The sequence below is a fragment of the Lingula anatina genome, chromosome 6 (genome assembly GCF_051362555.1).
Source record: "Lingula anatina isolate TDL-2025a chromosome 6, LinAna3.0, whole genome shotgun sequence".
Lineage (NCBI taxonomy): Eukaryota > Metazoa > Brachiopoda > Lingulata > Lingulida > Lingulidae > Lingula > Lingula anatina.
In genome coordinates, this window is record NC_141772.1 from 23,758,805 (window position 1) to 23,771,667 (window position 12,863).

The 12,863-nt window shown below is 35.3% G+C and overlaps 1 protein-coding gene across 1 annotated transcript; it reads right to left on the bottom strand.

The window, feature by feature from the left end:
* Window positions 1-893: 893 nt before the first annotated feature.
* LOC106156477 (uncharacterized) lies at window positions 894-4,137 on the bottom strand. Its single transcript, XM_013531739.2, has 7 exons — window positions 4,011-4,137; window positions 3,434-3,496; window positions 2,931-3,076; window positions 2,555-2,719; window positions 1,772-1,818; window positions 1,353-1,414; window positions 894-1,191 (listed from the first exon to the last, which is right to left on the bottom strand). Exons 2-6 carry the CDS (start codon window positions 3,487-3,489, stop codon window positions 1,382-1,384), a joined length of 447 nt encoding a protein of 148 aa, XP_013387193.2. The 5' UTR covers window positions 3,490-3,496; window positions 4,011-4,137; the 3' UTR covers window positions 894-1,191; window positions 1,353-1,381.
* Between the last annotated feature and the right edge of the window lie 8,726 nt (window positions 4,138-12,863).

The following is a 12,863-nucleotide window of genomic DNA, read 5'->3' on the forward strand; positions in this document are numbered from 1 at the left end:
AGGTAGGTTCCATTAAAGAAATCTCTCACAGGGCACACCATGGACAACGTGGCATTTTTCGTCGAGTCCCCTTTTCTTTCTTCTATAATGATGTACATATTATGAGAGTTATACATCACCACGTTGACATTGTACGTGTAATTCGCACTCTTGTTTGTGAAGCAATGTTTACTTTCAGCATCAGGGTTAAGACTTGACCAAGCACGTTCTAGTTGTTCCTTCTCTGGAATACCATTTCTAACCCAGCCGCGTCCACCCAAAAGACCATTTTCTCGATATTCAATAATCATTCCATGTTTGAATTGACCCACATCCAGTTCCCTGGTTTTCCTTGAAGGCGGGACCCTCTGCAATAAGTTCTGGATAGTAATACTTCTGTTGGGAGATTCCGACCAAATCAATGAAATATATATATTAAAATGCTAACGATCGCAAGACCCACACCGCGAAATGTACGTCGAGTCAAAGATTCCTTTCCCATCTTTTTGGAATTATGGCGTTTGTCAGTGTTGCCGACGCGGCTTTGTGTTCAGGTATTTATATGTTGCATGTGCTCAATTAGTGTTCTTAGTTCGCGTGATGAGCTGCGTCCGTTGCGAGCAAGAGCTTCGTATTGGTCAATTCATTGAACACTGTTCGCGATGCTTTTCTATTGTGTGGTTTGCCTAGTTTCCGGAGTGATTTCCTGTTATTTGCTATATGTCGTCACCCACCGGTTGTCTTCTTGCCTTTCTTGGAAAAGACTGGTGAATGTGTCCATGGAGACACCCCAAAACTTCTGAGTCATATAGAACACGAAAACTATGTGTTGTAGCAAAAATAAAGACGTGAAAGGGATTCGTAACGTGTATGAAAAATCGACATCCACCGTAAATCATGACAATTTCATAACCGCATGTCGTCATATTTATTGGAACACATTAAAATATGGGAATTACTTATAACAGAAGTTGTTTTCTACCGGCAGCACAGAATTATCCTGATGACAGGCGTATGTCTTTTACTTATGAGATATACTGTTTAACTATAAGGTTTATTTCAAATGGATATAATAACAAGGACCTTTCAGCCACCACACTAGTTTTTATTTTGAAATAATTAGTGAATTGTGGTATTCAACAAAACATTCTCAAAATTACTGACGATTCATAATTATATTTTTTCGCCATGATGTCTTCCTAAAAACTGGAACTGAAAAGGAAAAAATATTAAATGAAACTAGTATGTTTACCTTTGGGAGTTCAGTCTAATTCTATTTATTTTACGTAATCTACTGCATATGTAAATATTTCACCAGTTATCTATGTATCGATACATATGCCAAATACAAGTGTCACATATTCAGCACTTACCACTTATGACAAATATTGTGGATAGCTGTTTACTCCAGCGTGGGGTCGTACTCTTTTAAGAACTTAAATAGAAACAATATTGTAGAACCAAATTATTTATGAAATTTTCTCAAATACCGCTCATTGCAAATACAAACCCATTTATTTATACGCTTGTAATATCATTGAAGACATTCGGTTTCTACGAACTATAACGGTTTCAAACACTCTCACCTGATGTTTAGACAAAATTATCTTAAACTTCCTCCCAAGTATTATTTTTTGATTAAGTCGGGTATTTAATCCTTTCTATAGATACTTTCAAGATGTAACAAAATCTTTTTAATTACTAGAGGTACATTTATCCAACTGGACAGATTCAAAAAGTAAAAAAGATTGATTGTTTTCATAGTAATAATAGTATTCAAAATCAAGCATACCTTTTCGCATAATTCAATACATTCATTCTTGTCTGTTTGCCCACTTCCTGAATAAGATAAACAACTGTCATTATATGCGCATTGCCTTGTCGTATACACATGCATTTACTTCCAGTTGATATATATATGTATGTATGTTAAATGATGTGAGGTAAGGTTGAGGTTGAAAGCTATGCGCAGGAAATGGTGTATTAGAAGGCAATATGAAAGTAAGAAATCAAAATTGGTAAGTAACACGCAAACTTGGTAAGCAAGCACTGTTGTGCGAAAGACTAAGAGAATTTACTTAGCAGATAATAACCAGATGAAAAATACCCGTGTATTAATTATGCCAGCTTTTATTCTTTGTCCACTTCCATTAGCTATAGGCTCGCATCATTTCCGGCCCGACCCCCCTCTCCTTCAAAATCCAGGAATTTTCGCTTTATATTATACCAAGTCGCCAGTTTTGTTACGGATGATCCCCTTTACGAATACTTATTGTGTGATAGATCATAAAAAGCTACCAAATTGAGAAGGCTATCACACATATTTGGACACTAGAGACATAGGCCTTACTAAAAATCACTATGAAAATTTGGCCCTTTTTTGGTACCGATAGGTGAAAATCATGGGCTTGGCTCATGGACTATTAGAACCATTTTGTTTTTGATCGACGGTTAATGTCTTTTAAAGGATATTCATATTTAACTATAAATATTGTATTTGTTTTTTAGGCAAAGAGTGTTTTCTTCTTCAGTTATTTTAGAAACGGGACGATGTTAGACAGTAAAAAACACTCACCATCGGCATCTAGTTTCCCAAATTTAAACATATCATCTTCTGTCAGTACGCCATTTTTATCAAAATCAGCCGTTTCAAAGATTGCAAGAGACCACAGTGGGCGAATTCTGCTATCCAGTTTGACCATATATCTCAGCAACTCACTGTGCGTGACTTCATCATTGTCTAAAAACCCAAAGAATAATGGGTATTGGCAATAATCAAAAATTCACATTCAATCGATTCATGAAATTATTCTTTTTGATCACGCAACATTGAATGAGTTTACATGTTCATCTTGTGCAATGCTTATTTTTTGGTATTATAATTCAGTTACAAATTCCAGCTGAAGTTACGTTTCTTATGACTACTGCAGACCAGACGTGCTAAAACTTACGGTCAAAGTCCATGTTGGCCTCTGTCCCAATCCATTCCAGTTTTGTGATGATGCCATCGTTATTGCTGTCCGTGGCATTGCATATTAACTCTCCAATCTCTCTCGCTGTTAGCTGTGGCTTTGCGTCATTTACGGAAGCACAATAACTAAAACAATGTCAATTAAAATTCAAATTATCTCTCTGACGGGTATTTGCAATTATTGTGTTGTATTGTGTTGAGATGTGAATGGGAAGACAAAAGAAGTATCCATATCAGAAGAAATAGCTTATGGGTTTTAATTAACCGTACACTGTTATAAGCTGTCAATATGTAACAGATTCATCCTAATTATAAATTTTAACAGTTCTTTGATTATTAAGTTACCCTGAGTCATTGATGAAATTCCTAAAGCAGTTAAAAAGGGATTCCAGTGGAGCCCAGACCGACAACATACAGAGAGAGTGAGAGAGAGAAAGAGAGAGAGAGAGAGAGAGAGATTAAAGCATGATCCCTAGTACTTACATGTTGGTCACCATGGAGACAACAGACAAAATCACTGTTATCACGTGGAACTTCATCTCCTATCTGCAATGTGTGCTGCATTAATATATTTTAATGATAGTAACCCAGTAGATAAAAGTACAATGATACAACTACATGTGTATTTAGATTTTGCTCTAACACGTCATGAATTAAGGTTGCAAACTGCATCTCAAAGGGACCGTGTTTAAAGATACAATAATTGAATCAGTCTCGCTTTCGCAATGTTCCCTTAGCTACAGTACATGTACCTACTATTTTTATGTCTCATTCCAATATCTAAATAAATGTCTAACTGAACAACAATTATGGGAAGATTTAAAGCTATTGGTTGTAATATGTCATTTCACACCTTTAAAGTACTGGTGTATACTACAGTCTGTCACAGTGGATAAAGTTTGATTTTGGACAATACGAATCCTTTATACATACTGGCCACGTAATGTAAAAATAACAAAGTGGAAGCAGGTACACGACGTGCAATGTAACCAAGTAAACGTAACAAATTATTAGGAAATCAAGTGACGTCAAATAGCAATTATTTCATGTCAAAACTTACTTGAAATTAAGGTTAACACCAGCGATGTCTATCAGTGGAAATCTCCCACCTTAATGTCAAACAGAAGCGCACCTCTTTTTCAAGGACGTTAATTACGATAGCTACAAGCGATTGTCATTAGCAGACATACGGGTATTTTCGCGTACGTGAAAGAGAACGGAATCCCTTCTACAGCTCGCCTATGAAAAATGTGAAAAGTAGACAACAGTCTCTTACTTGAAAGAGGGACTTTCTTGCTGATATTAAAAATCTGCCCTGTTGAAATTATGCGAAAACAGGGGCAAAATATATAGGAAATTGTGAAAAACATTGGTAAGGTTACGTTAAGAGGTTATCAATGTCTACATGACACGTATCTTACCCCAATAACATTCTACTAGTACTTTATAGAAGTAAAAGCCGATGGAATTTTTTGAACTGAAGATTTCACTTGAAGATTTGAGATTATTTGTAGCTTAATCGTATCGCGTGCGTCAACAGAATGAATCAAGCAAAATGGGTCCAGGCAGTGATGCCCCATGGTATAAGTAGCAACATGTGCCTCATTGGAGACTACCCATCTAGGGTACAATTGAGCATGTGCAGAATGTGCATGTGCATAAATAAGCTCTGGAGATTGTTGTCGCCATAAAATGTCGTTTGACTACGCCAAACTAATTTGGCAAGGTCAGTTTATTCCAACTAGTCACAGAATAGCATAACCGTAGAATCGATTTAGACGTGAATTCGACCTATATTTGCATAACCCTCCTGTTCATCTCCTTGCGCTTCCCTACCCGCATGACTTTATTAGGCTGTCGTTTCATTAAAAATTTGCTATGTTTTTCTTAACATTTGCCATTTTGCGCCGGCATAAAATTATTCCAGGAAAACTAGCTGCCAGGCAGCCAAGCTTGACTTGTTTTTCTTACTACCTGTATAAGCTTGTAGATTTGTTCGTCTAGTTTGCATTCTGATGTCACAAGTTTATATATGAGGTTGCGTATGTATGGTTGTGTTAGTGCAGAGTAGTGTGTTCGTGCCTTTTCGTTTGTGTTCGTGCGTCTCCGTTTCTTTATATAACACGCCCCTCTTCCTTACGCGGTGCATTCATTTCTCGTTTCTGCCCCGTCAACTTACAGGTGAGATAGACTTGATTGGTTTGATTTTCATTTTCTTTGTGTTAAGATTTTGTATTCCTTTAAGTAATTTTGTTTGATATTTTCAGTGCTTGTCATTTCTTTTCATCCTTATTTGGTTTAGAAGTTTAGTTTAATCACAGTAACAAGTATCTTTAGTTCATGAATGTTGTTCACGTAAATTTTGCTATGTTAGTTCAGTTCTGCATTAAGTCCATTTTATTTATTTGTAAAGTATTAATTAGACATTCGTTTCTCGTTTCTGCCACGTCAACGTACAGAGTAAACTCGGGTTCTTTATAAAGTACAGTGAAAGCTGTTACACTAATTAGTGGACTCCTCTGTGTAAGGAATACGATTCCTCCACTGGATATTCCATGCTCTTCCTTATAGTAGTATGTAACTGCTTTCCAACTTCGGTTTTGGCCCAAGCTTCAGGTTTTGTAGTAAAAGCTCTCTACTCAAGCTAACTGAAAGGCTTTTATTTGAAGAGCGCTCTCCAGGTTGCTTTCTTCCCAGGTTTGAGCTGTTCTGTGTGTCAAATCTTGAGAAGTATAGGGGTTTAGGATCATTTAACGTTCACCTACGCTTCGCAATCTATTCTATAACATTTGATGTATTTTTTTTTAGACTTCTAATGTTGTTTTGTAGCGAATGTAAATGTTTTTGGGAAGTCCTTCAGAATGTCCTAGAACAGATTTAGAACATTTTTATTAAAAGAGAAAAACATTATGTTCTAGGACAGATTGAGAACCGCAAGTGAGCGTTAAATTAGACAAATTTTCGAAGGGGAGATTCCTGAATTTAGTAATTTAGGAAATTTAAATTTTAAAAAGTGTCACGTGATATGATATTCTGTTAAGAATCGGAGATGGTTTAGAATTAAGTGTTACATGGAAATAATTCTAATGTTGCGGTTTTGGAAGTGTCTGAAGTGAATTTTCATGTGGAGTTACAAGAACAGAAATGCACTTCATTTATCAACTTATTTTTGTTTTATGAAAAAATAAGTTAATAACTTTGAAAGATTTATCCTATGGAAAAAAAAAAGAAATAATCACACAACATTTCACTTTTTTAGGGTAACAGTCAAGTCTTAATCCACAAGATAAAACACAAGCACACCTTGGCTCGGAACTATTTCTCTCGTCTGCCAGGAATGACGGAGTACATGCACCAGAAGTCGAAAACAGCTCTAGCCAATCAGGACCACTCGTCTCCGTGCATAGCGGGAAAAGCAGTTCCAAAACAGATGATAAAAGCTTGAACTACAAATCATTTATTATTTCAGTAGGGGGAATGGTTTGTTGGTTTGGGCTTATGGATAAAGAATGTTTTCATTGAACTTATTGTGGGAGTGTCACAATAAATTATTCCGCACCAATCGGACAAATTATACTACGTTAGAGCTATCAAAATATGTTACAAATACATTACCGGCATATTTTTATGAAACAAACAAAAACACGGGGATTGATATGGCAAGTTCAACGATGCCCATGCGATATTATCTAGTTCCGTTGGGATCGGGTATATAATTATATATAAATGAGAATATTTTGAATACAGTTATGCTAAACGATTTGCAAAAATAAATTGTGCGATTTGTATATAAATACTTGTAAGCAAATTGTATTGTATCTGATCTTTGAGTGTTGGTTTTATATATTTTGATTTGATACGCCAGTATAAAAGTAACAGAAACCGCGACGCCAAAAAAGGTTAGGACAATTGCAATACTTAGTATTAAACATCGACTCAGTTATTAAAAGAGCATACCACGTGCCCCCCGCCCCCCCAAAAAAGTAGTAATAATAATAATAATAATAATAATAACAATAATAATAAATAAATAAATAAATAAATATAAAAGAAGCTCGAGCTTACGTAAGAGTATCATAGGCGCACGTGTCTAATGGGGCGACGTTACCAGCTCATTAACAATCTACAGTGGATTTGGGCAGATGTCATTTTAACGGGACATATAATTACCATCCTTACAATACATGCTGCCAAGCAATATAAAAAGGCAATATCGAAATACTGAAAAATAATTTGGAAGTAGTGTGATATTCTGTTTTTACTATGACATTCTTTGAAATGAAAACATCACAGTGCTATCACGCAAAATTTTAAAATCACCACATGTTTCATCCTTTACCCAACCGCAACTGAAATGGAAAAAAAGTAAACGAAATCAAACATGTCTATAGTTTATATTTCCCGACCTACGATCCCGATATTACACAAGGTTCATGACCATGCAGATAAATCGACTTGCAGAACTGCAATTGTTTTTTCGTTTTAAATGTTATTATTCAATAATCTGACACATTACTGAGTGTAACTTTAATATAGGTAGCTTGCGCTATTTGTCTTATTGGTTATTTAACATGGGGTCACCCAGCTGAAACATAATTTTACCTGACATACCGCAGTAGTAATTATTCTAATACATATGTAAGCATATATTGCAGGCCTACCTATATCCCATTTAATGTATGGTAAAACTTACCATTCATGATAAAGATTGGGGGTAGCTATTTACTCCAGCTGAGGGTCGGCCTTTTTCAATATCTGCAATTGATTGCATATTGTACGAATATGAATAGAATTTCCTGGAATACCCTTCACTACAAATGATTATACCCATTTAATTACGAGTTATTCATCATCGAAGACGTTCGGCGTCCTAGCATTCAGATGACACTTCAGCTGGCAAAAAATGACTGATGATTATTAGGAGAAAAAATTATCTGAAATTTCTTCTAAAATGTTTTTTTTTACATTGAGATTATTTCTTTAAGTGAGGTATATCTTATATCTTATTCCTGCATTGTACTGCAGATGCTTTAAAGAACTGATAAGCCTAAACACGTTTTACTAGTCGCAATATGAACTAACTCAAATAAAATTGTTAAAGTATGCGTAATAATAAATATAATAATAATAAGAAGAAGAAGAAGAAGAAGAAGAGGAAGAAGAAGAAGAATGAAAGCATCATTATAATCGAACACTACCTTTACACATTCCTCAATACATTCCTCGATGCTTAGGAATTCATCATCTGGATAAAAAAACATTTACGTACATCACTTTGTGCCGTTCCCTGAATCAACACGGAACATAATTGGCTCCGTTTAAGTATAAATAATTTTTGAAATTTAATCTTAACTCAAAGGAATAAAATATGCTTACCATCGATATCTATTGAGAGCATCCTGTCTATATCGGCCGCGGTCAAAACACCATCGTTATTGAAATCAAATAGTTTGACGATCGCATGGATCCACTTTGGTTTTAGCACAGAACTAGTTTTCATGAAATATCTCTCATATTCACTTGGCGTGACTTCATCATTATCTGAAAACACCGAAAAAGCGACAGGCATTGTCAATTATACGTTTCTGTCTCGCGTCATTTTATGATCTGTATACTTGGATGTACTTTTTAGTATATTAGACGGTACAATGATGTTAAGACAACCATAAACTACTTTTTATGAAATATTTAGCATATTTTATGTTGCTTTCAACCGTCAGCAACATTAGGTAACCGTAGTAAACCTACGATCGGTGTCAGCGGCATTTAAAAATGCAGCCCATTCCAATTTGCCGATCACTCCGTCGTTGTCGAAGTCGACGATATCGCAAAACAACACCCCTATTTCCTTTGCAGTGAGAGGTGGCTTTTTGGCATCCGTACGACCACAATAACTGCAACAATGTAAAACAGCTCTGTTGAAAAGTATCACTGATTGCGTAATGTGTTATTCATAAAGCATGGAAAGTCAAAAGAAAAAATATGAAACTGACAAAAACCAATGCAACACGACAATTTTTGTGTATGACTGCTGGTTGACGTTTTAAATCGCCGACTAAATGTCATAGAGTGTTGGAAACAATTAATTGCATTTGCTTTCACAAGTGTACTGAACAATGATTAACAATATATATATACAGTATATTAATATATATATATATATATATATACATATGCTCACGTGTTTGTCGCCATGGAGATAAGACACAGGCCCACGATCATCAAGTGGAACATCATTTTGTATTTGTGGAACTTTTATAGAAATTAGAAATCAGCTCAACACAATAAGGCAAACAAATCATTGCTAAGGATGATAAAAATTGAATGATTTACACACACACACACACACGGAGAGAGATTTATCACTTTTTGTAATCATATTTTTAGGAAAAGTAGAACTGGCAAATATATCATGAATTTCATTTTTCATTTCCCCGTTTTCTTCGAATGGACCTATATTTTGAAAACAGTGTAAACAAATGTAATTAGAAAAAAAAAAAGTAATTGAGCAACTGATATCATATAGAAAAAACCATTTTAAAACTTACTTGATATGATTGTTTACACCTGCAATGTCTATCAGCAGAGATCTCCTATTATAATGACAAACAGAAGCGCTTCAGGTAGGTTAATTGCGACAGACACGTCATCAGCAGACATACGGGTACTTCCAAAGTATTCAGTGACGGGTGAAATCAAATCAGAACCTCTTCAACAGCTCTCCTTTGCAAAATTTGTCAGGCAGACAAGAGTGTCCGATTTGGCAGAGGTAGGTCAGTTCAGATTAAACGCGACTTTTTTATATCCATATATTTGTTTAAATCATACAAAAAGGGGGTCAAAATATTAATGAGAAATTGTGGAAACCATCGGTAAGGTTTCGTCAGGAAATTATAAATGTTTGCCCCGACAGCAGCTACCGGCATCACTTTTACATGCTAAGAAATACCATGAAGACAAAGGATGATAAATAAAGGACAAATCAGAAACAAACAAAATGCAGTAGTTTCACATACCGGTATTTTATATTTTTGTCACAATAACCTTCTAAATGTTACAGGAAACAGAGGAAAGGTACATTGTATATACCTACCAACAATACACGTTTTTCTCTTATCATTTTGATATAGTTTCAAGGATGAGAACTTCATATACTCATATTGTAAAATTAAATTTAAAAGCTAGTTTCATAAGGTTGTAGCAAAAATGGTGTATTTTGTCACACGTTTCGATCAACAAATATAATATGTTCGTGTTTTCGCATCCATATCATACCCGTATCTTACCCCAGTAGCATTCTACTAGTACGTATTCGCAATGAATCAATTTACCGACTATGGATCCAAAAACATCTTGGGACTGGTTATTCATAATAAGGAATGAATCAGGAGTGGAGAGAAAAGCCGCACAATGTCTTCTAATAATCACACAACATTTCACTTATTTAGGGATACAGTCAAGTCTTTATCCACAAGGTTAAGCACAAGCACACCTTGGCTCGGAACTACTTCTCTCGTCTGCCAGGAATGGCGGAGTACATGCACCAGAAGTCTAAAACAACTCTAACCAACCAAGACCAGTCTTCTCCGTCCATAGCGGGAAAAGCAGTACCAAAACAGATGATAAAAGCTTAAAATACCAGTCATTTATTATTTTAGAAAGGGACAGTGATGTTGATTTGGGCTTGTGGATAAAGAATGTTTTCATGGAACTTATTGTCGGGGTATCATGATAAATTATTCCGCGCCAATCGGGCAAATTATACTACGCTACAGTCATCAAAATGTGTTGCAAAAACATTACCGGCATATTTTTTATAAAACAAACAAAAACACGTGGATTGATATGGCAAAAACGATGCCTATGTAATATAATCTAGTTCAGCTGGGATCGGGTATATAATTATATATAAATGCGAATATTTTGAATACGGTTATGCCAAACGATTTTAAAAATAAGTTGTGATTTGCATATAAATGCTTGTAAATTATATTGTATCTTATCTTTGAGTGTTGGTTTTATATATTTTGATTTGATACGCCAGTTTAAAAGTAATAGAAACCGCGACGCCAAAAAGGGTGGGACAATTGCAATACTTACCAATATAAATCGACTCAATTATAAAAAGAACATGCCACGTAATCCCCCCCCCCAAAAAAAAAATAAATAAATAAATAAAGAGACTCGAGCTTACGTGATAGTTCCAGAGCTTACGTGTCTAAAGGGATAGAGTTACCAGCTTATTAGTTGATTTTTGGCAGATGTCATTTTAACGGGGCATATGATTACTATCTTTGCAATATTTGTTGCCAGGCGATATAAAAAAAGGCAGTATTGAAATACTAAAAAATCATATGGAAGTAGTGTGACATTCTATTTTTACTATGACATTTTTTGAAGTGAAAACACCACAGGAGAATCACACAAAATTTTAAAATCACCAAAATGAAATTCTTTCACATGTTTCATCCTTTAACCAACCCCAACTGAAATGGAAAAAATGTAAACGGAATCAAACATGTTTCAGTTTATATTTCCCGACCGACGATCCCGACATTACTACAGTTTTTCTCTCTCAAAAAGTTAACAATCAATGATCTTCTGACATATTGATTAGCATTACTTTAAAATTAATTAATTCAAGCGAACCTCAGACCGGCGACAGGCAGAGAGAAAGAGAGAGAGAGGTTTAAGCATGATCACTAGAACCTACGTGTTTGTCACCATGGAGACAACAGACAAGGTCACTGTACATGTCATCAAGTGGAACTTCATCTTCTATCTGCAATGTGTGCTACTTTTACATAATTTATTCATAGTAATCCAGTAAATGAAAGTACAGTGAGACAACTACATGTAAATGCGTATTATTACTCTAACACGTCATGGATTAAGGTCGCAAATTGCACCTCAAAGGGATCATGCGTAAAGATAAATTATCGAATCAGTCTCGCTTTAGCAATACTCTTTTAGCTACACGTACCTACTATTTTTCTGTCTAATTCTAAAATATAAATAAATGTCTAACTGAACAACAATTATGGGAAGATTTAAAGCTATTGGTTATAATGTCATTTCGCACCTTTAGGGTACTGGCATATTACAGTCTGTCAAAATGGAAAAGTTTGACTTTGGACAATGCGAATACTTTATACATACATAAGTAATTAAGTGAAAGCAGATAACGTATGGTGTAACCTGGTCTGCTTTATCACAAACGATAAAAACCCCGAATTATCTTTTTTTATGAAAATTAGTCGAAGCATTATTCTCTTTCAAGGGAGTTTATTGTGATAGCTATGCGATAGTCACGTCATCAGCAGACATACGGGTATTTTCGAAGTACGGGTGAAATTAAATCGTAACCCTTCTACAGCTCTCCTATCATTTCTCCTATGATAATGTACGTGTGTAAGGTTGACATGAGTGTTTGCCTTGAAAAAGGGAGATCAACTTTGATTCAAAGTGAAAATTTCCCTGATGCTATATGCCAAAAAAACCTGTTTTAATCACAAAAACATATACAGGAAGTAATGAAATCTATCGGTTGAGATCACGTAGGGAAGCCATTAATGTCTGCCTCGACGGCTGCTGGCATCGCTTTCACATGTTAATAAATACCTTGAACACAAAAGGACTGGATAATGAGAAAATCATGAACAATCAAAACGCAGTAGTTTCATATACCAGTGTTACACATCATCGTTTGTGATAAAGCAGACCAGGTCACACTACACGTTGTGTACCTGCTTCCTCTAAGTTACTTACACATTACGTGGCCAGTATGTTTAAAGGATTCGTATTGATCTAAGTCAAACTTTTTCCATTTTGACAAACTGTAATATACCAGCACCCTAAAGGTGTGAAATGACATTATGACCAATAGCTTTAAATCTTCCCATAATTGTTGTTC

What these genes read in the sequence shown, in the direction of transcription:
- LOC106156477 (XM_013531739.2), bottom strand. Translation starts at nt 3,489, where the DNA reads ATGAAGTTCCACGTGATAACAGTGATTTTGTCTGTTGTCTCCATGGTG. An exon ending in GGCCAACATGGACTTTGACC is followed by an intron (nt 2,720 to 2,930) that starts GTAAGTTTTAGC and finishes TTGGGTTTTTAG; the next exon opens with ACAATGATGAAGTCACGCAC. An exon ending in GTATTGAATTATGCGAAAAG is followed by an intron (nt 1,415 to 1,771) that starts GTATGCTTGATT and finishes TTTCTATTTAAG; the next exon opens with TTCTTAAAAGAGTACGACCC.